General features: G+C 39.3%; 1 protein-coding gene across 1 annotated transcript in view; it reads right to left on the bottom strand.

Annotated features, from left to right (window-relative positions):
- Positions 1-1,338: 1,338 nt before the first annotated feature.
- Positions 1,339-22,529, bottom strand: part of trps1 (trichorhinophalangeal syndrome I) — a 72,949-nt gene continuing 51,758 nt past the window's right edge. Inside the window, exons 5-6 of the mRNA XM_079367403.1 lie at positions 10,963-11,148; positions 1,339-6,622 (exon numbers count right to left, since the gene is read on the bottom strand). Coding sequence (XP_079223529.1) covers positions 5,021-6,622; positions 10,963-11,148 — 1,788 coding nt within the window. The 3' untranslated portion in view covers positions 1,339-5,020. The remainder of the gene's footprint in view (positions 6,623-10,962; positions 11,149-22,529) is intronic.

Here is a 22,529-nt window from a genome sequence, read left to right as displayed (position 1 = left end):
TTGTATTAAGTGCAACTTAATACAGGTGAACTTTTAGGAATAATATAAGCAACAATAAATAGGAAGATGAATACACAAGAAAGCTTGTAAAATGAAGAAAGCAGGCAAGCTCCAGAAGGATGCATGAGGTAAATTCCAGGGTGGGACTTTTTATCTTGTAAATATTTTGTTAGAAAAAAAAAAAAAAAAAAGAATTCACTTGACTTGGTATTTTAGTGTTCACAATCAAAGCTGTTCAGTTCACAGGGAACACGTCTGTGCTCCGAAAGGCTGCAGTGTCTGTCAGATTCACAACGAACGCCCACAGCTTGTCTGTTTTGTTTACAGAACAGAGGCATTGTTCTTGTCTCGCCACTCAAAATGGATTCACAAATGAACAAAACACACATTCTTCATTTTCGGTATGTTGTTATTACTTTTATTAATTATTATCATCGCCGTCATCACCAACATTATTCTTCAAGTTTAGCTGTGTAACAAACTTTTTCTTGGCTGTCAAAATATGCTGTTGAAATATCATTTTTTGCATGACAAAACCTAAAAACAATACCGTACAGAAAGGTAGCAGAATAAAATACAACATGAGAGAGAAAATAACCTAGAAATCAAAATTTTCTATAAGATCCATTCAACTTAATAGAAACAAAAAACCTACTAAAATATATCGGTTAAATGTACATAGATGATATGTGTATGCGTGTAAGTGTGTGTTTCTGACCAATTCTAAACTGGCCTGTAGCTCCCTTTTCTCCCATGATTAATACTGTACATCCCAAAACGTACACTCACTCCGTACCGCTGCCGGGCATTCAGGTTTTTTTTTGTGTGTGTGTTTGTGCTGTCCCTTCCTTGGCAATAAGAACATAATAAATTGAGTGCAAGTAACAGCATCATTTTCTAGAACATATTCTGACAAAGACAAAATTAAAACACTTGTTAAGGGCCTCCAATGTAAACGCTGATCTGAAATGCCATCAAGCCTTACACTTACTCTCAGAAATGAAGTGGAAAAAGGTCAGTTGTGCCCTGCAGAACTGCATCTCTTCCATAATTTGCCAATTTTTAACCATAATCAATAGCTGTAAATGACAGCTACTAATGCTTTAGACGTCCTTACTTGGTCTATGGCTGAAACGCATAAGAATAAAGTATTGATGGAAATGGTGACACAGGGGACTTATAATGTGGATTTTTTTTTTCTTCCTTTTTTCAAATTTCTGTTCTTTTACTCACAACTCAGTAAGTACAGGGAAGGGAATTTCTTATGAAAGCCAAACCACTGGAAGATTTTGGTATCACAGTGTGTTTTATGGTTGAGAAGTTCACCCAGATTTAAAAAAAAAAGGAAGAAAAAATAAAAATGGAAGCATTATCAAAGGACTATCCATCTTCCAAAAGATGAAAATGTTGATTTTTCATAATATTCAAGTCCTGTTGAAAAGTGAAATAACTGTAATCACTTTGCTTCGAGCAAGCATTTAGATCTTTTTTTCTTTTTACAGATGGTATCATCTCCCAATAAAAACCAAGGATCATTCAAGTGGGAGAGAAATTCAGCAAACTAAACGTTGATGTCAGCTAAAGACCACCGTCTGTCTGGGCTTGTTGAGTTAACCTCAGCTTTTTGGAGGGTAACACAGTATGACATCTACCTCCCATTTAAACACCCGTCTAGGAAGCTACCTTAATCCAGAGAAAGAGCAACAGCGAGATTTCCAAGGCAGGTTTAGAGACAAACAAAAACAAACTCAACGGGATGAACGAAAACATAAACTAAAACATTTTTTTATCACCCACTACAAGTCATCTGATCCCCTTCCCCCACCTTCTCCTCATATATTCTTCAAAGGCACCCATCCACCCAAACCAGCAGGTATCACTCTCTCCTTCCCTTTGTTCTGTCTCTCAAGTAAGCACTGCTTCATTCGGTTGTTTTTTCTTTGTTTTTGCTACATTTGCAAATGTAAACAGCTTGTATCATGCTAGCAGCCCTTAAAAAGATGCCCGTTAACTACATCATGTATACTGTATGTATAAAAAACATCACACATTCATCAACTCAGGGGTTTGTTTGTTTTTTTTTCGATTGAATTTGTTATTGAAGTCGTTAAGCAGTGAGAACGGAAAATAAAGGACAAACTTCAGAATTAAAGCATCTTCAACCATGCAAACATTCAGTAAAGAAGCCCAGCGGGACAGAAGTGGTACAGATAGAGAAGCCATGCATGGTTAAAGTGTTCAGAGGACAAAATAATCCCTGCAATCGTCTCTGTGGGGATTGTTTGTCAGACACAAGGTTGTCGTATGTCAACTGTGAAAACAGATGATTTCTGCGCATTTTTGATGCAGCAGTAAGAGGACATTCTCCTCCAAATATTCTCCAAATGTACTTCATCAATATATCTAGAAAGGTTCCTTAGTGTTGTAATACATATCAAACACTCTTGAGACAGTTTGTTTTGACTGTGTAGAAGTAAAGGCAGGGTACAGATACAGTACATATATAATTCCTCTCTTGCTATGAGCTGGTGATATGACTGCATGCAGGAAGTCTTCCATTCAAAATTGACATGGGCATATGTCTGAACATGTGCAGTTGAAGTTAATTCAAAAACAGTTAGCAAAACAACTGATTTCCTTTTGTAGGAGTGCATGTGAGTTTGTCTTCATGAACTGAAAGGTCTCAAATCAAGAGTCATAATGGAGGACTCTGACAGTGTGGTGTGTGGGAATCTGTTGGCCTGACATTACTAAATTCTTACAAAACCTTTTGACACAAATAAACCTTTTGGAAAAAAAAGAAAAAAAAAAGTAAAAGTTACCAGGCACTCTGCGGAATAGTTTTCATTCAGGTCTTTTGGCGTAAAAAAATATCATTTTTTTCTTTTTCCATCTGTCTTTTATTTTCTATCAGCCTTTTATTATTTCCTTCAAAGAAGTCCCTTGGTGTTTTTTTTTTGTGTGTTTGTTTCCTAGCAACTAAGGCATTAAGGCAGGAGAAGCGATTCCCTCTTTACAAAAATAAGCAAGTTGGCCACTTTGTTGATTCACTCTGAAGAAGAAGGACTTGAGGACCCAACTCTCAATTATAAACATAAACAATGAAAAACTGTCAAGTTTGGTTTAAATAGAGACTCAGTTATGGTTTTCGGAGGATCTTTTCTCTTCGAAACCAAAGCGGGGAATAAATGGCAACAAAGAGTGATGAGTTAGTTTGAATTGAAAGCAACATGAACGTTTGACTTCACTGATTTATAAAACACAGCATTAAATCTTGGGATCTTCAATATTACTTGGTATTAACTTGAACAGCTCCCATTCATTGGCAATGCGACTCACTTTGAAGGCCTTATCAGACACTACCATGCTACATTGGGGTTAACCTAGAAAACTCTCAGAAACATGAGATAGGCTGAATAAAACACTGTAGGCAAGAAGCTCTGTGTCAATACTGAGCAACAGTACAAACAGTTAACCCAAATAATTGATCATTACTTAAAAAAACAACAACCATGTTACTTACACACTTAAAAGACATACAGATATAATGAAACACACAAAGAACATTTTGACCTGTTATCACATAACATATATGAGAACCTCATGTAACATGCTAAGACTATTAGACCATGTAAAAATGTTGTGTCACATGCCATGTAACTGATGGGTTGGTGTGCAACACGTGACCCCTGAGGACTGAAAATCAGAGCGCAAGCCTTCATTATTTTACATCATGGTTTGGGGACGGACAATTCTTTTGATCCTTACACACATAAACACATACAAGCCTCCTCTTTTGCTGTACCATTGTGTGTAAGATGTCATATTCTCCATAAGAAAATAAACAACAAATACCTCACAAAAAAAAGAAACACAAACAAAAAAAGAAACAAACTCATATATACTACTTTTTATAGTACCATTTCCTGCAAGAAAAAGCATTATTTGCCTTTACAAAATAACATTATATATGAAAGTGTAGCAAATTGCATGTTTTGTACTATAACATTATCAATATTATTATTATCATTTTATTAATATAAATGTTAAGCAGGTTAATAGATGGTTGTTCTATTAGGCAGGCAGCCAGGCACATAGCTAGTATCATGGCACAGAGGAAGGTAGAAAATAATGTCACTTGGTTCAATCCAAATGGATGAAGAGAACACTTCAGTCCAGATTTTCTCTGGTTATACCAGTTTAAACTGGTTTCAAGGAGTTTGAAAAGTCTCGGTCAAATTTAAGCCAACCGGGCGTCCACATAGGACCACTTTTGCAGCTGTGGTAATTTTGCATCAACAGTTTAAAAAGAACATGGCACGTGTGAAAGAAGATCCATTAGTACCAAGGCAACCCCAGCTGAACTGCAGCAAAGAGCAAACTAGTTTAACTCAGAGAGAGCCAAAGGAAGTTTTGGTTTTAAATCCATTTGCACAGGGGTAACACAGTCACAAACATGCTCCGGACCTGAACATATTCGTTTTTAACCACATCAGATCTGGTTGTACCAAGAAAGAACAATCTGACTGATGGATCAGACAGGTTTGGAGTTCAGTAAAGTAACAGACCAGCATAGCTCAGGTAAGATAAAGTGTTTCACTTCCAGCATTTATTTGTTTTTGTCTTTTTTTTTTCTTCCTCTCTGCTGTATAGTTGCTGTGCAAGTGCCAAGCTCCTCGAACTCGTCCCATATGAGACCAGTCCAACTTTCAGTCAAGCCTCCAACCTCTTCTATGTGGAGAGCACAGGAAGTGGCTGTTTATTAAAAAGGAGGTGATTTTAGCTGCATGCCTGGACTCTGTTGTTAAATACTACTGTCCCTGCAGCAGTTCAGCAGGACCCTACAATGATATTTGACAAATTGACAGCCAAGTGCTTCCAGCATAAGGATGGGTTGAATTTAGTGCCCAGGTTAGGTCCACCTTAACATGTGCTGGCCTCCAGGAGCAAGAAGGCAAACAGCTTATTCTTCCAATATAAAATGTGTTGATAAGGGTTTGTGAGAGTCAAAGGCATCAGATTAATTACTCTCTGTAGTCTGACCAAGGTCTTTAGAATCGTTGTCAGTCATCTCTGTAGTTTGTGTGTCATCATTGCTACTATCTGATGCCATCTTGCCTCCCAGTTCCTGGTTTGGGACGTCACTAATGTCTTCTCTTACCTCCTTTTCAACTTCTGTTTCGTTGTCAAGAACTTCCGATTCTTTGTTGTCCTGAATATCTCCTTCGACATCATTGTTTTCATCTGTGATCTCCATGTGATCACCTTCAGCTTTTCCATCCGGTGTCACATTATGACTCCCTCGCTCTGACATCACTGCAGGGTTCGGAATAACGCCCTCCTGCGCAGGATCTCCTCTTTGTGAAATTTTATCCGAGCACCTGTGCAGCCCCCTTTGTATGTGTGTCGTGAAATCATAGCGATCCATGCACACATGGAGGCAAAAACTGCACTGGTATGGTCCCTGGTCGCCGTGGCAACTCATGTGCAAGGCGTGCATAACCTCGTCAAGGAAGTAGATCCCACAGTGGATGCAATGATTGGTCAGGTCATCCTGCGTTGACGCTTCTACCATTACGCGATTTGTTGGGACACTTGACCGACTTTTTGCCATATTAACCTTTTCTTCCTTTCTTACCTCTTCCCTCTGGTTTCCTCCTTCGTCTGTCCTCTCCTTTTCCTCTTTCACTCCTTTCCAGTTCTCTCTCAACCTCTCAGCAAGTGGCGACTCTTGCCTTCTCCTCTCTGCACCGTTTGTTGACATGTCCGCGTTTGCAGCACTTGTATCTCTTTGTCGTATTGCAAGATCAAGGGGAGCGTCATTTTCTAAAGAGGCTGCAGAAGAGGTTTGGGAGTGAAGTGGAGGGGGAGGATAGTGAGGAGGAGCTGGGGGAGGAGGAAGAGGAGAGTAAGGAGAAGCACAGTAAGGCACCGTGTAGCTTTGCTGATGATGCTGTACTGGAGTAACCATTGCACCGAGATAATGGGTGTTATTCCCGAGGCTGCCAGGGCTGCTTAGGTTACTGATGCTACCAGGAACACCAGAAGCAGCGGCCATCTTGTACTTGCTCCAGAATCTGAGCCAATCCGATTCAGGGGTCAAGTCAGGTGAGAGGGTTAGGGGTAAGGGTAAGGAGAAAAAGGGATACTGATACTTTTCAATGGGCGAACCAGGAGGTGAATAGCTTGACGGCTTTGATGGACGCATGTACTTCTCAATTGGACTTCCTCTTTCTGATCCCCCTCCTCCTTTACCTCCCTCTACCTTTGATGTTAACCCCCCCTCAGAGATTCCCCCATTGCCATCAGCTACCAATGATGAGGGTGGATGTGAGGGGAGCAGCAACGGAGGCATGCGCCTGTGGATCTCCAATGTTTGATTGGCAAGAAAGGCTTGAGTGGATCGGGGTGAGCGCGAGCGAGGGGAAGGCTGCTGGTTTTTGATTGAAGCACAGCTTCTGTCCGACTCCTCTCCGTTCATTCGCTCTTCGCTGGTGATGCGTTGTTGCTTTGGGGCGGGGGTTTCAGACGACAGTGAATCAGGGTTGAGCCGTTTCCTGGTTCGTCGTCGGATAATTTGTTCGCCGTTGTTCTGCTTTATGATGTTCAGAGGTCGAGGTGTCTGCAAGAGAAAGGGAACAACAAAGGGTGTGAAAAGATAGGATTGGTTTAACAGAAATACAGACTATTTCTAGATTAAAATTGGAAGAGTAGCTAAAGTTATTTTCCAATGTATTATTTGGGTTGCCTGTCAGGGGTTGCTTAAAAAGATATGACCCTTGAAATAACACTTTTCCATTTCAATAATGAAAGTCTGACAGCTCAAAGGTTCTAAATGGTTAATCATATTTGAAACACCTCAATTCATATATACCTCCAAACAGGACAACTTACTGCGGCATGCTTAAAAAAAAAATAATAATAATAAAAAGGGAAAACTAGAAACGTGATTGTTGCCCACACCACAAGAGGGAGCACTTACATCTGATGTAAATGAAGTTTGCCCTGAAAACTCAACTTTCACTCTCTGTCAGATCCCCCCACAAACACATGCTTTCATCAAGTATTACCGATAATCAATGAGTCTCTATGGAGCAAAGTAAACAAACTGTAACATTACATAAAGTGAATTTCTTTATGTTTAAAGATCCAGAAAACTATTTTGATGTTCCATTTTAAAAGTGTGCCAAAAAAACAACAACAAAAAAAACCAACCAGTCAAAATCATTTCCAGTCACATTAGCCAAAGATTCTGTGTCCTGAAAGAAGAATCAACTGCAGGCTTTAAAGTGCCTTTTTAAGTGTCTCACTTCAGCTCAAAGTAATGACTTGCTATCCTTCACTACTGGAAAAAAACAACCTCATTGAAGCCTGAAGTACACATTAAAAAAGTGACCTCCACAGAACATTTACTTAAAATAAATTGATATTCAACCTGCAAAGAGAAGAGCTTTTCAGCCATTAAAAACAGTTAATACATTCGCTTCCCAGACAGGCAGGTTGATTTTGCAGCTTTCTGTCACTGAACAGTATAAAAAAAAACTCTGTAGTTTTAGACACATACAGTATGTGTAATTCCTCTGGTCATCTCCTTTCTGTATGTGTTTAAGTGATGAAAGGCTTTTGACATACATCATGGCAGATGAAACCACTAAATCACTTAATGATGCATAGAGAAAGACTGGGTAGAAAGAGAGAGACTGTGAGGGAGATGCAGAGGAAGGGGAAGTGAGTTTAAAACAAAAAAAGAAAAAGGAATTAACCATGTGTACACACCTTTTTTTTTAACTTGGGATTCTAAAGAAATATTAATCTTATATATTCATAGTCATGTGTGCACCTGTATGTTTAGACCCGTGAATGCTCCTCAGTATAAGTGACAGAGATGCTGTGCCAAACTTTAACCACCATTCTATCAGTCTATCAGACCGAAAGCCTCAATATCTACGTAAAATCAAGTCCTGTGTAAAATTCTGACATTTCTTCTTATTCTTTATGGACCTCTGGTTCTGTGTACGTAGCGATAGATGAGTGATTTCAGGAGCATTTGTTTGGCGTAGAATGAAATAAATAAAAGTACAAAGAAACAGTGAGCAAAAATAAAGGGGGTAAAACTCTAAAAGTAACTAACATTTTTTGATAAATCAAATCAAACATTCACCAATAACTTCTTAAGAGTTCTCTTGAAAAGATTCCTCAGTGGAGAACCAACATTGGACTGATTGCTTGTTCTTCATTCATGGGATTGTTGGCACCTGTGTTCTTAAATTGATGAACGCCATGACCTTGTTAACAGGAAACTTGCGATTGTTCTTCGGACACTGGATCAAAAAGAGCTGTGGAAAGACGAGCTCAAATGATCTTCTGGTGATAATGCACTGGACGCCAAGTTAGAAATACTGAAGTAGTTCTAAAGTGGATAGAGTGCAGCTCGAAATTAAGCCAAAACAGGCTGATTTGATTTGATGATATTTAGGAGCATCAGTAGTGAATGGAAAATACCCACTACATCAGATGTCCAACACTAGTAATCAGAAACACATATGAAGTGAAAAAGACAACAACTGAATCTTGGGAAAAGATAATCCAGAGACCAGGGCACTGGTCCTAGCTCATATTACCTGAAGTGCTAATGTTACATTCTTAATAACAAATGTGCACAATTACATGATTTTTCCCTGCCGCATCAGCACTCACATGACTCATAAGAGTGCTCTCTACTGTTCTTTGCTGTGAAGAAACGCCAGATGGGAATAGAGTGGTGAATGTCTGAACCATTTTTAAAAAACCCGTAAGAAGGTTTTAAGAACAAGTTTCCTCTTAAGAACAGACGATGAATGAGGCCCACTGTGCTCCCCTTTTTCTTATGTGTAAATACCCAAGTGTCATGACATTTAAGAGTTACAATACAGTTACTGAGGAGTTTGTAAAGAGCATCCCTCCTCTCTCTCTTTCTATGTTAATGCTCTCTATATATAATATAATTATTTATTTCCTTTTCTAGAAGTCCACCTCTCTTTCTCTCAACATTGTCTTCCATTCATCCTTACTATTCTGAACGCGCTGGTGGAAATGGTGTGTAATGGCAGGATAACAGAAATGATTCAGAGACAAATTGACCCGAGTTTCTGAAATCCCAACATTTTTTAATGCATCACAGATAAATCAGCCCTTTCAATTTATCTACACCGTATATTTTTGATTTAACTGCAGTCAACCTGCTTAACTTGATGCACATAAAAAGCCAGATGTTCATCAATTTTATAGTATGATCACGACCCAGTGCATGACAGAAACCCAAGGAAAAAACCCACACAAGCCAACCTTGAACACCTTTATTGTCGGAGGGCTGGTGTGATATAATATCTGATCCGGCTTACTGCAGGTACACATCATTCTTTCTCTATCTCTCTTTTCAACTCTTTTGGGATGTCTACCTCATCTTTTTCCTGTTTCCCTCCATCTCTCACTCTTTATACTCGCCCTCCCACTTCATTACGTCTCTGCTCACTCTTTACCTTAATCCTCCACTCTCTTTTTTCCCCCTTTGTTTTTCTCGATCGCTGCCTCTCTCTCCCCCTCCCTACTTCTATTTCTTCCCTCTTTATTCATAACTCTCCCTGCCCCTCTCTAAGTCTGAAGTGTTTTACTAGCTGCTATCCTCTCTAATAATGTGTGTAGAGCATATAAAACTTTTATTATCGGATATAAAATATGGTTGTCGTGAAGATTTTCGAGAGTAGAGGGAGCTGGTACGTGATTGGAGCAACAGATGAGATGAACAGGTTGAACCGGGGGACATAAGCAGGGGCAGGAAAGAGTACAATGCGATGGCTTGTCATCCCCTGAAAGGTCTTTAAAGCTCCATTCGATAATTGCGGTATAGTGCTCTGGGTTGTAACACGGTCACCCCAGTGATGCGTTTATGAACACTGTGATTTATAACACTTCTGTTACCACTGAAGTTTTACAAGCTGAGCTTTAAGAGGCAATATGTTACCAAGAATCCGGTGTACAATAAATACATACATATGTATATATATATATATATATATATATATATATATATATATATATATATATATATATATATATATATATTTGTCGTTTTTCCTTTTATAAAGCTGGTTTCACATTGGTAATAGTTGTAATCTCTTGAGCTTAACAGTTACAGTCAAGTGTGAAATCAGCTTAAACTCCATAAAAACGTATCTGAGGTGAGAAAGCTTAATATTCTGAAGTGAACTAAACTCCAGCCTGGCTCTTTATCTCATCTGTAATTCATGCAGTCTAATTAAATTTGGGATTTCCATAGACTTTCCTCAGGCTTAGATGGTAAAGTTGATTCATTCCATCATATTTCTCACTCCATGGAACTGTAACTCTCCCGGCACACACCAAATCAAATACACTTTATCCGCAATATTACTTTTTCACAGCGGGATTCACAGTATATATATAAATATATATATGTAATATATATACATACACAAGGACCTTACTGTGAATTGGATCAGTTAATTTGCAATGCATGCTAATTGGGACCAACTGGAGGAATAATAATTAGCGGTCGAAAGCACCCCATGGATATCTTTAAACACAGGAAGTCTATAAAATACTCTGAAATATAGGGTGCCTGATGAAGTCTCTGTTAGTGTGTATTTGAAGACCTCCAGTGAGTGGAAAAGACTTGCGCACTGCAAATGATCTTTTGCGCGATCATATGCTCCCTTGTTTGTCAATATGTTCTTTGTGTCGCTCTACGTTTGAAGTTTAAAAGGTTCCCTTTCATGTCTCTTCTAATCAGCTTAAAAGAAAAAAAAATCAATAAAGAGGATCATAATACCTAATGTATAATGTGCACTGCATCTATTTCCATTCATCTCAGATGTACAAAGTAGGTGTACACATGTTTGCCTGATTCAGAGAAAGCATTCTTTGACATGTCTGTGCAGGACTTACCGAATGCAGCTTTTGGTATAAACCACATGCATTACAGACATAGCCTCCATTAGCATTCTTCCTCCACAGTGATGTCTTGGTGGTCAGACAGTTTGCACAGAAGACTCCACTCCCCCTTCGCCTCTGTGGATAAAAACAGACACAATGCATTAGAGGATAAAGTATGATTACAGACAGATAAAGAAACTTTGGAAGGATGACAAAGATGAGCCTTAGAGAGAAAAGAAAGCTGGAAAATGTTGACTTAAGTTATATATTCCTTTTCAATTTTCAACTTCAAGAACAACGACTTGATTTGGGGTCAGGAGACGGAAGGAGCCGGAGAAGGAAAACAGATTGCCTTGATGGCGGAGAAATGATGTGCTCTCATTTATCACGCCTAATGGGAAATCGCATGAACACAGCTCTCCTTTATGCTGATTTTCTCCGTATGGAACAAGGTTAATAAAAACAGCAAATGAAAAGAGAATGAGCTGGTAGAGCTGAATAAGTTGCGTGAGTTTTAAATATGTGCGAGTGTGTTCCTCTGAGTGAGATCCTGTGAGAGATACTGCAGTAATTTTGTCAAGTACTGCTCGACAAGACGCGCAAAGAGATGAGTTATGCTTTCACCTTGTCGCATAAAGTGTTTGGGTGTTTATCTGAACTGCAGAAGGTACTTTGCAGCCAAGTGTTTGACTTTTACTGTATGAGTGTGTCTTATTCACACACACACACCCACACACACACACACACACACACACACACACACACACACACCTCTGCAGTTCATGGAGCATTGGTGCATAGAAAAATAGTGTGCGCAGAGAAGGGTAGAGGGGCGGGGGTGAAAAGGCCAATTGTTGCGGCAACGTGCTCCATCACAGTAATGAGCCAATCACAACGTTTCTCCATCCCATTAAGTCTGTGGCCCCATTCAGCACCTTTATGACCCTGAGAGGACTGCATACCTCATCTTTCTCCACTGTTTCTCTCTTTGTCCGTCTCTCTATCCAACCTTGTATTTCTCTCACTCTTCGATTGCTCAAGTCACATCTCATTACTAATTCTGATTCTATTAGCCTGATCTTCATTTTAACCTTTCTTATCTTTTGAATTTGGTCCCGTTTTCATTTTAATTCTCAGTTTACTTTAGCTGGAGGTTTTTTCCTGATTGAAAATTCATGTTCATGAAAAAAAGAACACGTCCTGTAAACACCACTTTGGGGCTTCTTTTTTTTTTGCCTTTGTTGAAAGGGACAGCTGAGGAGAGACAAGACATGTTGGAGGGAAGGATTTGAACCCACGGCTACTGTGACCAGGTCCACAGCCTCTGTGCATGAGAGGCACAACATAACTGCTAGGCTATTTGGCACCCCATGTATATCCAGTTTTTCCACCATAACTCTTTGCTTTATGTGCCTTTTATCTCTCTTTGTGATGTCCCTACTCTCGTACAGTACCAGCATACAAACACATGCTGTATATACCCATGGGTATGGCTTACTAAAAACCAAACACAGCCTCTGTGTGTCTGCCATATTTCCCCCTCACACACTCTCTGTTTTTTCTCCCTTTTCTCCCAATCTGTTTCCTTCTCTCTCGTGCCACCGTGGACTGTAAATCCACTGGGACCTTCTCCTCCTTTCAGCACTGGCTTCTTGTTGTTGTATGTTCATGACAGAGCCGAGAGCTTATTTTCTTTGAGCTCAATGCACCCTAAGTTAAAAACCTTTAAATGTGTTCATATTTATTTATATATAAAAGAGTGATTCACTTCAATCAGGCATACAGTAGTCTCAGAGCTACACTAGCAGCAACTCAACCAAGCATCTGTTGCATGCTGCCTGCAAAAAGCAGGGGAGCCAAGTGGGCTCAGAAAAAGTTTTGGTTTATGTACGTGTGTGTGTGTGTGTATATATATATATATATATATACACACACACACCCACACACATATATATATATATATACACACACACACACACACACACACATATATATATATATATATATATAACAGACAGCACACAACTCATGGTTTCTCTTTAGTTCCCTGAATGAAATAGAAGCTCAAAAGCAAAATCTCAGTATATGAAAATGTTCCAAAAATTGTCATGCTTTCAATAATTTCACTTGTTCTAAAAACTGAGCTTATATTACAGTCTTTATGTTACATGTGTTTTCGTGTCAGACAACAGAACATTTACACAATGAAATCTACCCAGTGGCAGACCGAGCTAGTGTATGTGTGTATGTGCACACATACATGTGTGTAAGTTACACACACCATACGGTCACCACATGTACAAAGGCTGAGCCAGGTGATTGATTGATGTATGAGAAGGAGAGAGAGAGAGAGAGAGAGAGAGAGAGAGAGAGAGAGAGAGAGAGAGAGAGAGAGACTAGCATTGCAAGCCAAACACTGCATCTGTCATCAGAATTCAGTTTCCCTCTGAATCTCAAATCATTCACACATGGCCCTGCAGCTGCCCTTCATTGAAACACACACACACACACACACACACACACACACACACACACACACACACACACACACACACACACACACACACACACACACACACACACACACACACACACACACACACACACACACACACACACACACACACACACACACACACACACCTAGCAATATTTGCTTCTACTCGCTAATCAAGGCATGCAGGATTTAGATGAGAGGCCGCGATCCAAAAAGTGAGAGTGTGTGTTGGGGGTATCTTGGCTCCTCCAAAACCACAACTCAAGGATCGCTCAATGTGTGTTGTGAGTGGAAGAGAGAGAGAGGTTCAAGTGTCAATTAAACAGGAAAAGTGCAGAAATAGAACGTACCACCTTCCAAAATGCACACATGCAGGCTCAGTCTGTCCAACTTCCGTTTCAATCACGGTTGGCTAGACTTGTGGAAATGTGATTGCAACTTTCTGACACACAAACACACACAGGTGTAAATTTGAATATTTAAACACTGTTTTTAGTGGGAGTAAATCTGGTGGTTGTTTTTGTGCTAGTTGTATCAGTGTTGGTGTAGCAGTGCATGTTTCTCTGATTGATTACTGATACCTGGCCTCTCCCATTCACCTCAGCCTGCAGAGGTGGGCTGCAGGTAATTACAGCTCAGGGGGCTTAATGACATCTATTTATCTGCGGCCTATGATGCCATTCAATTAGCAGTGCCAACAACGCCCTCTGACTCTTGTGTACGTGCAACGCATGCATGCAGAGGGACCAAAAAACCCACAAAAAACCCCACAAAAGTCTTTATCAAGTTCCTCCAAATAAAGAAAAAATAAAGAAAAATAATTTAACATTAGACTGGACAATTAAATATGGAGTTTAGTTTGTAAAGCAAGAAGAAGTGTATTTGACAAAACAATGAAAATAATGCCTCGATCCTTCCCAGGCCTTTTCTCTGGAGCTGATAGGTATCAGGTTTCATGTGATTTACAAAAACAGACAGGGTTTAATTTCTTATTCCTTTGTTATCAAAGAGCTGGAAAGGATTAGAGGGAAATGGAAGATTATTTTGTCTGATAACAATTTTCATAGATCAATAAATATCAGATGACATCCAGTCTCCCTTCCCTGCCAGCTGGATGGAAAATACATCATAATGTAAGAGCTTTTCTTTGACATGTTGTTAGCTTTGATTAGCATGGCGCCGTTTACTAGCACTGCAATGTTAATGTTTGTTATCTCACCAACTTTACATATCTGAAACCTTCAGTCAATTATAGAATCAGAACAGCGCATTGGCTGGCTTGCTAGCATGTACTCGATTTTATATTGTGAGGAATATTTGGGGACCATACTGATATTGGCACTCGTGTTGACCTTTGTATCAGAACTTCTTTAAGTGTCAGAAAAATTCCAATCATCGTTGATCATGAAAAGCGTATTATTATCATACACCCAGATCAAACGCTGACATGCTGAACATATTTGCAGTCTCACAACTGTCAGAAAAAAAAAGACTGGCATAAATTAAGGCCACAATGCACTCAATGTCAAGCACATAGAACAACATTTATTGGTTTAATAATTTTTTACATTCAGTGGTCAGCGTGTCTGCTTGAACGCCCAAGCAGCATTAAAAGGAAACCTTTTGTTCCTTGGTGGCAGCAGTTATACTGCAAGAATACATAAAAGAGGCTACATGGAATGACTGTCGTTTGAGAAAACTGAAGAAATGTGCAATAAGAAAATAGGCTGCAATAAACATTACATTTACTCATCTCTTCTCTGTCCCCTTAAAGCTCTCAAACTTTCTCTTTTTTTGTGTTGTTTTCAGACTTTTATGGGCTTGTGCTTCTGCGCCGGCGTTCCATTAAATGGGTTAGAGTGATTGCTATCCTTCAATTTCAAACAGAAGTTATGAGATGTTTTTCAGTGACTTTTTCATGACTTTGCTCATAAAATGTTCTAATAAATTATAACTTCATTCTCCAGAATCTGATTTCTACTCAACATCAAAAGAGTTGGTGGAACCGCACAGTGGCTAAACCCTCCAGATGTGGCTTTGAGTCCACTCTTAGAGACTCCTGAAGCCACTAATTTATAGATGTTGTACAAACTGTTTACAATGCATGGTACAGTGCAATCTTCTCTGGAAGAGCTGGCCCAGACAGATAAGCATCAACTGGTTTCTGTAGCGGCATATAGTCTTTAAATGTATTTTAGTTTCCATCTGTAACCAATAGAAGTGGGCATCTAGCTTCACTTGGAATATCTCAAGAAGACAAACCCCTTTAAAAATGCCCTCAATTCAAGAATAGGTTTCCATCTCTGTCCACTGTCCTATCGCTCTAATAAATGAACAAAAAGCCCCAAAATAAATCTAAAAAAAAGAAAGGAAAACGAGGACGGAAATTCTCGGCTTGTTGTATCACCTTTTGCAAGAATTTGTGAAAAGCAGATCTTTTGGAAGGAATTACACACATTTTTTTTTGCAATCAATGTGCTATCCTTAAAAGCTGCGGGGTTAATTGAAAAAATATATACATACAGAAGGATCTTGAGTAAAAGAGTGGGGGGATAAAACTTTAAGATAGATTGTGGCGCTCTGCTTTGTACAATACATTTTTAAAGAGCACTATTCAAAAACGTCTTTCAAAATTAAATTACATTTAATTCATTTAGAAACCCCGTCGTGACTGCTTTAAACACACACACACACACACACACACACACACACACACACACACACACACACACACACACACACACACACACACACACACACACACACACACACACACACACACACACACACACACACACACACACACACACACACACACACACACGCAGACAACAGTGCACTAACATGCTTACACACTTACATCAATACATGCACTGTCTTGCATTAAATCAGCGATTATTTAATCAAGCTCGGAGACTAGCTGGAGGAATTAACTGAATTCCATACTGCCAAGTTCAATATCCCATACACTGAATCAGTCTCTGGCTCTTTTTTTAATGGACTCACACACATATACACACACACACACACACACACACACACAGATGTAAAAAATAGAAATAGGAAGAAGCTAAAGCTGTGTAGAGATAGTTTCAGATAAAGGTTCATTGGATGAACTCACCGAACACACACGAAATAGGAAACATCTGGGACCAATCTAACTGAGACTTCCTCCCCCATAGGTGCTACCAACATCAACTGTTTGTGTGTGTGTGTGTGTGTGTGTGTAGGTCTGTGTATGTGTACGTGTTGTGCATAAAGTCCATCTGTGTGGTTCGCCCTCAGACTACTGTGTGCATTTAAATGGCCTCTCCTAATAGAATAATTGGGTTTGAGCTGACTGAATTTGTCCTGCTAGTTTACTCCCATTCAACAAGAAGAAACAAAACAAAGAAGGAGAACTAAACTACAACACTATGACTAATGCAAAGTAGCTGTAGAGTCACAGAAGTCACGAACGGCTACATTAAAAGGCCGGTTGAAGATTGTTCGAGGCAGCAGGGACAACAAAGATTAGCAAAAAACTATCTGGACTTAGGGGGATAAATAATAAAGAACTAGAAATGTCTAAAACGCTTTGGAAAAACATCAACATTGCATTGGAGGATGCATTTCCTTCTGATTATCCTCTTTATATCCTAACTTGATATCACCAGTGAGGCATGGAGACATTAGTACTGCAACAAAATGTCCAAGGAACAAGTCCTGCTTTTGGTAACTCTGAGAAGATGTGTAATGAAACGACTAATTATCCCTTCAGGAATCAGCAAACATTTACAATAGGATAATTGGTCACATAATATAACCGAAAAAAATCCTCCTGTCCACAGAATTTCCGAGCTAGCCTCTTTGTAGCTGAATTGTGAAAATGTCACATTGATTTATAATGTTTAAATATTGCAAGTAAACAAATAATGAAAGCATGACAGATTGTCGCCAGCAAGGGAAATGTTGCTGGATTTAAAAAAGGGCTAGTCTGACTCCCAACACAGCACCTACACCCCGCTAACACCTAGCACGACCTTTGGCTCAGCGTGCGACTGCCCCAAGCTCCCCTCCACACATGGCCTGCAGCAGCTCTTCTAAACACCCGGCGTACTCCCAGCGTGAACACATCACTGCAGCACATTCAGCAGCATCTCCTCTCTTTAGAAACTGTGGTGACAGAACTCAGAGAAAATCGACTTTCAGGAGCGAAAAAAAACCAAACTAAAAGCTAAGTAAGGTTGGTTGGTGTCATTGAGGTTTCCTGAATAAAATGTGACAACAAATCTCGAAGAAAAAAGTGTGCAGCAGTCCAGAACCAGCTGTTTGAAAACCTGATTGGATTTCAGACATCGGATTGGATCAAATCTTGAAAAGAGTTCAAAGAAAAATAACTTTGAAATTGGACAACATTTGGCAATCCAATCTTGGGCTTAATAAAACCTGTTGAAACCGATCCAAAAAGTCTAGATTACCCTGATCCCAGCAGAAAACTGGACTCAGAAAGAGATCACAGAAACAAATGTAATGAATGTAGATCAAATAAAACGTCATTTTTACAACAACACTCATGTTGAAACTCTGACTTGATTCGCTGTATACATGAGGGTTTTGAAAAATAAAGGACTTTGTCAAACAAATTCAATATTTTATCAAACAAATATGTTGTGGCCCACTGTTGGAGAAGTTTTAAGTATGCGGTCGCATTAAAGCACTGATGATCTGGATTAAGTAATCTTTATACAGGAAGTCTCCATCCAGTTTTTCTTTGATAAATCACGACACGTGACAGCTAGATTCCTTGATCCCACAAAGTGGAATGTTGGAATGTTGGATTCCACTCCAAAAGAGTAGGTTCCCAAATCCCGAAATTTTTTATCCAAATTTCTTAATTTAAATTGATTCCTCTTGTTGCACAACACAGAGAGTTTCACATTCCATACAAAAAACGTGCACAACTTTATACAAAAGGAAAAAAAACGAGAAAAAAAAAACTCCTACTGGACCTGATTTAAGCAAAATCTTATTTCATTTATCTAATGTTGATAAAAGATGACGGTTGCCTCGACTTCATGGTTATGTGTTCTGAGTAAAGGCCTGATAACTGGTGAACTGTATGTGTGTCGTTGTGTGTTTGAAAGAGGGAGAAAGAGAGGGAAAGAGAGAGAGGCCGAGGGGGCACAATGGCAAACAGAAAACAGTAAATTGTCCCTTGTTGATCTAATTTTGATAAACAGTCTTGATGCATGCGGACCTGGCATCCATGGACCTTAAGACTTCACGTGTGTGTTCGTAAGTGTATGTGCTTGTTGTACTGTACTGGTTTGTGTGTTTATGTGCAGTAATGTGAATTTATGTTGGTCTTTACTATGTATTTGTATCTAGACTGCGGCTACCTGACTCTGTGTTTATCAAGCAACTGATTCTATAATACTAAAACTTATCATTTTGATAAGATAGCATCAGATATACTGGGATTGTATTTTCTTCCTCCTGTAATAGAAGTCTCACTGATTCAACCTTGGACTTTCTTTGTGCAGAGCTATGGGCGAGTAATACACGGAGAGAAATGGGAAATAGGGCTCTCAGAGTTACAAATGTTTTCTCTTTATCACTAACCTGAAACAGAAACTATTCAGCACTTATTTTAGTATCAAAACTTCAGCACACTGGTGTCACTATCTGAAAAGGCTAGCCAACTTAAAATGACTGATCTCGAGCAGTGGGTTCCTAACCTGAAAGTCCTACCCAAATAGGAAATTTAAGATAAATCTCCAAAACGTAAAAAAAATAAATAAATCATATTTTCATTCTTTTTGCTGTTATTTCTCTATTTTACTTTCATTTTTATACTTGCAACCTCTAAATTGTGTTCAAAATCACCTGGAAAGAGAATATAACCGCTATGTTTTTAAAGTAGTGTCAAACTAAGGGCATAACCTGCAGTGAGAGGTCAAGTCTACAAGCTAAGAAGTTTAAGCTTTACTCATCCCTAATATGTGAAAGTCAATACAGTATTAAGAGGAATTAAGCTCAAGTCTCATTATAAAGAGCCTTGCTCCTCTATAATTGATAATGAGCACGTTTCTAATCTGATCCAATATAATAACGTTATTTTGTAGTAATAGCTTAATGTGCAGTTTTCTTATCTAAGATTATAAGTCCCTCCTTACAAATCTTGTTATGTGTTTGTGTCAGGAAAGTAGTGACCCACTTCACACTGAAGGGTGCCTCATGTCTGTGTATGTAGGCTACATCCGAATGTGTGGGTACTGTATATGTGTGTGTGAAATAGGGAGGGGCATGATTGCTTGTGTATGTCTTAATCGGAAGGGCATGTAGGTTGACATTATGACATGAGCAAATGTTGCTAAAACATGGCATGCACACTCTCTCTCTACCACACACACACCCACCCAAATGCACCCCATCGCCCAAAGGTAAAGAAAGAGACACAGTAGAGAGAGAGACAGTAGAGAGAGAGAGAGAGAGAGAGAGAGAGAGAGAGAGAGAGAGAGAGAGAGAGAGAGAGAGAGAGAGAGAGAGAGAGAGAGAGAGAGAGAGAGAGAGAGAGAGAGAGAGAGAGAGAGAGAGAGAGAGAGAGAGAGAGAGAGAGAGAGAGAGAGTTATTATTATGATACCCGCCCTTAATACCTAAAGTCTTATCCTGTGGTATTAAGTATATTATTAACTGTCTTAGGGTGCATTTTATTGTTTATCTGAGAATAGTTCAGTGGGCTGATTCCCACACAACACAGACCCACATGTCCCATTCAGACGCTGGTGGGATGAAAGTTAGCTCGCGGGTGTTGCTTACATTTAAAACTTTCTGTTAAAACTGTCTATGTGAGGTGTTGAAAATAATACTACGAGGGCACTTTGAGCCCAACGCACACCTTCAACACATCTCTGATTCATCGCATAAACAGACACAGACACAGTTTCAATGGAAATGACCAGGAAGGGAAATGAAAAAACAAGAGATGACAGCCTACATCTAAAACAATTAATCAGAATTGAAAATATAAAATAGGTTTTTCAAAAATGAATGGATAAAAATGGTGAATGCTTTGTGAGATGCTGCATTAAAAAGTGCATTAAAAACTTTAGTTGCTGATCAGAATTCAGTTAAAGGAGAAAGTTGAGTGTTTGATTTCCTGATAGTTTAAATGTGAATGTGATGGGTATTCATTTTAAATTGTACACCTCTACCAGAGGTGTTATTGCGTGATTGTTTGTTTTTTTTGTTGCTTTTTTTACAGCCTCGGATCTGAGGAAGTATACTTAAGAGCAAAGTTTGTTCCACCAACTTGGTTCACTGGAGAACAAGATAATTACAGTGAAGTTTTAAGTTCCTGTAAGATTGGGAACTTCAAGATTAGATTAGAACATAAGATTTCAGTTTATTTCCTTTTTGAATGTCTACAAGCACCATCCAGTTTAGACTTCCAGTTTTAACAAAAGGTACAGCGTATAAAATGGCAAATTTCTATGCTGACTGAGAAACACAGACTCACTTGTACTCTTGTGCTCTAGTGACCATAGATGTCATTTTAAATACAGAGCAATAAACAAAGATTTAATATGCATGCATGAACACATTAGACATCAAAACTTGAAACTGCCCTGACAGCAAATTAACTGTGTTTGGTAAATTAAAAATCATATCAAATAAGACACAAACAGTCCTCGTAGACTCTTACATGATTGCAGCCTGCTTCCTTATTTCCTAAATCTCTCCGTTGTGGACTGAGGGTAACAGCTGTATCCCTAATTGTACCTTGTTTAAACAAGGTAAAGATGTGCATGAATACACTTGCACGATGGAAGTACATCTTAATTGCTGAATTGCTTTGGACAGGAAAGATTTCCCTCCTTGAAGAAGAAGAAAAACACAGCAAGAAAGCGGTGGGGAACAGAGATGTTAACGAAAGATTAAGGAAAAGGATGAGACGAGACAGAAAAGAGAAGGAGAAGTGTAATTTGAACAAAACTGCATAATATATGGCACTTTAGCACATTACCCCTCTAAATGACCTCAAACACACCACACACTCCGCCTTGCCAAATGACTTTATCTCCCCAATTAGCCCCAGTGGTAAAGAGTGAGGAGGAGAGACGAAGGGGAGGCTGGGGTTGAGGAATAAGGGAGCGAGAGAATATTGAATCCAGAAGTAGGGAAGCGATTTTTCTCTCCATTTATTTTGTATTTTAAATTCAACATGGGATTTGAGGGGCTCTTCCTGTTCTTCTCTTTTTCATAGGTTTAAATTTATGTTGCCACGCAGAATAATTAATGATCGTACTTAGTGTTAAATTAAGCAGCCACTAAGCGTGCCTGTTTGTACACCTATTCACTCACCTTCTGACTTGCCTGTTTCTTTTTCTGTACGCTATCAACACACACATTGACAAGAGAATAAATTGCATCATACATGGCTTTCAAATAAAAAAAGGAAAAGTAGGCTGGGGGGGGGGGGGGGGTGGGGGGGGTAGTTTGAGGTTTCATTTCTTCAGTAAAGTGGAGGATTTCCAGAGTCTATCTCGGCTTCAGTCAAGTGGCAAATGATGTATTTTTCCCGTTGTATGTGAGCATGTGCATGGGCCTGTGTCGGAGTCAGAGGTCATGGTTGTGGGAAATGAGCAACACTGAGTGGGCGCAGAGGTCAAGGTGAGCATTATGTCCAGGAAGACTGAGAAACAGACACACACACACACACACACACACACACACACACACACACACACACACACACACACACACACACACACACACACACACACACACACACACACACACACACACACACACACACACACACACACACACACACACATGAATGGGAGAATGTGCTGGACAGTTTACCTGGTGCTGAATTCAGTCCTGCATAGTCTTTAAAGTACAAGAAATGAAATACACGTAAGGTGAGAGACACGCTTGAAAAACGCGTCATGACAACTGTGACGAATGGAAATGGATAATGGTTATGTTATATTTTTTTTCCAAATCAAAACATTTTTTTCTACAACGAGTTCACTCAGGTTGTATCCCTTAAAAAAAAAAAGTCAAAATGTCTTTTAAACCAGTTTTTTGCTA

Source organism: Symphodus melops (genome assembly GCF_947650265.1).
Source record: "Symphodus melops genome assembly, chromosome: 18".
Classification (NCBI taxonomy): Eukaryota; Metazoa; Chordata; class Actinopteri; order Labriformes; family Labridae; genus Symphodus; species Symphodus melops.
This window is presented reverse-complemented; position numbering and strand designations above follow the sequence as displayed.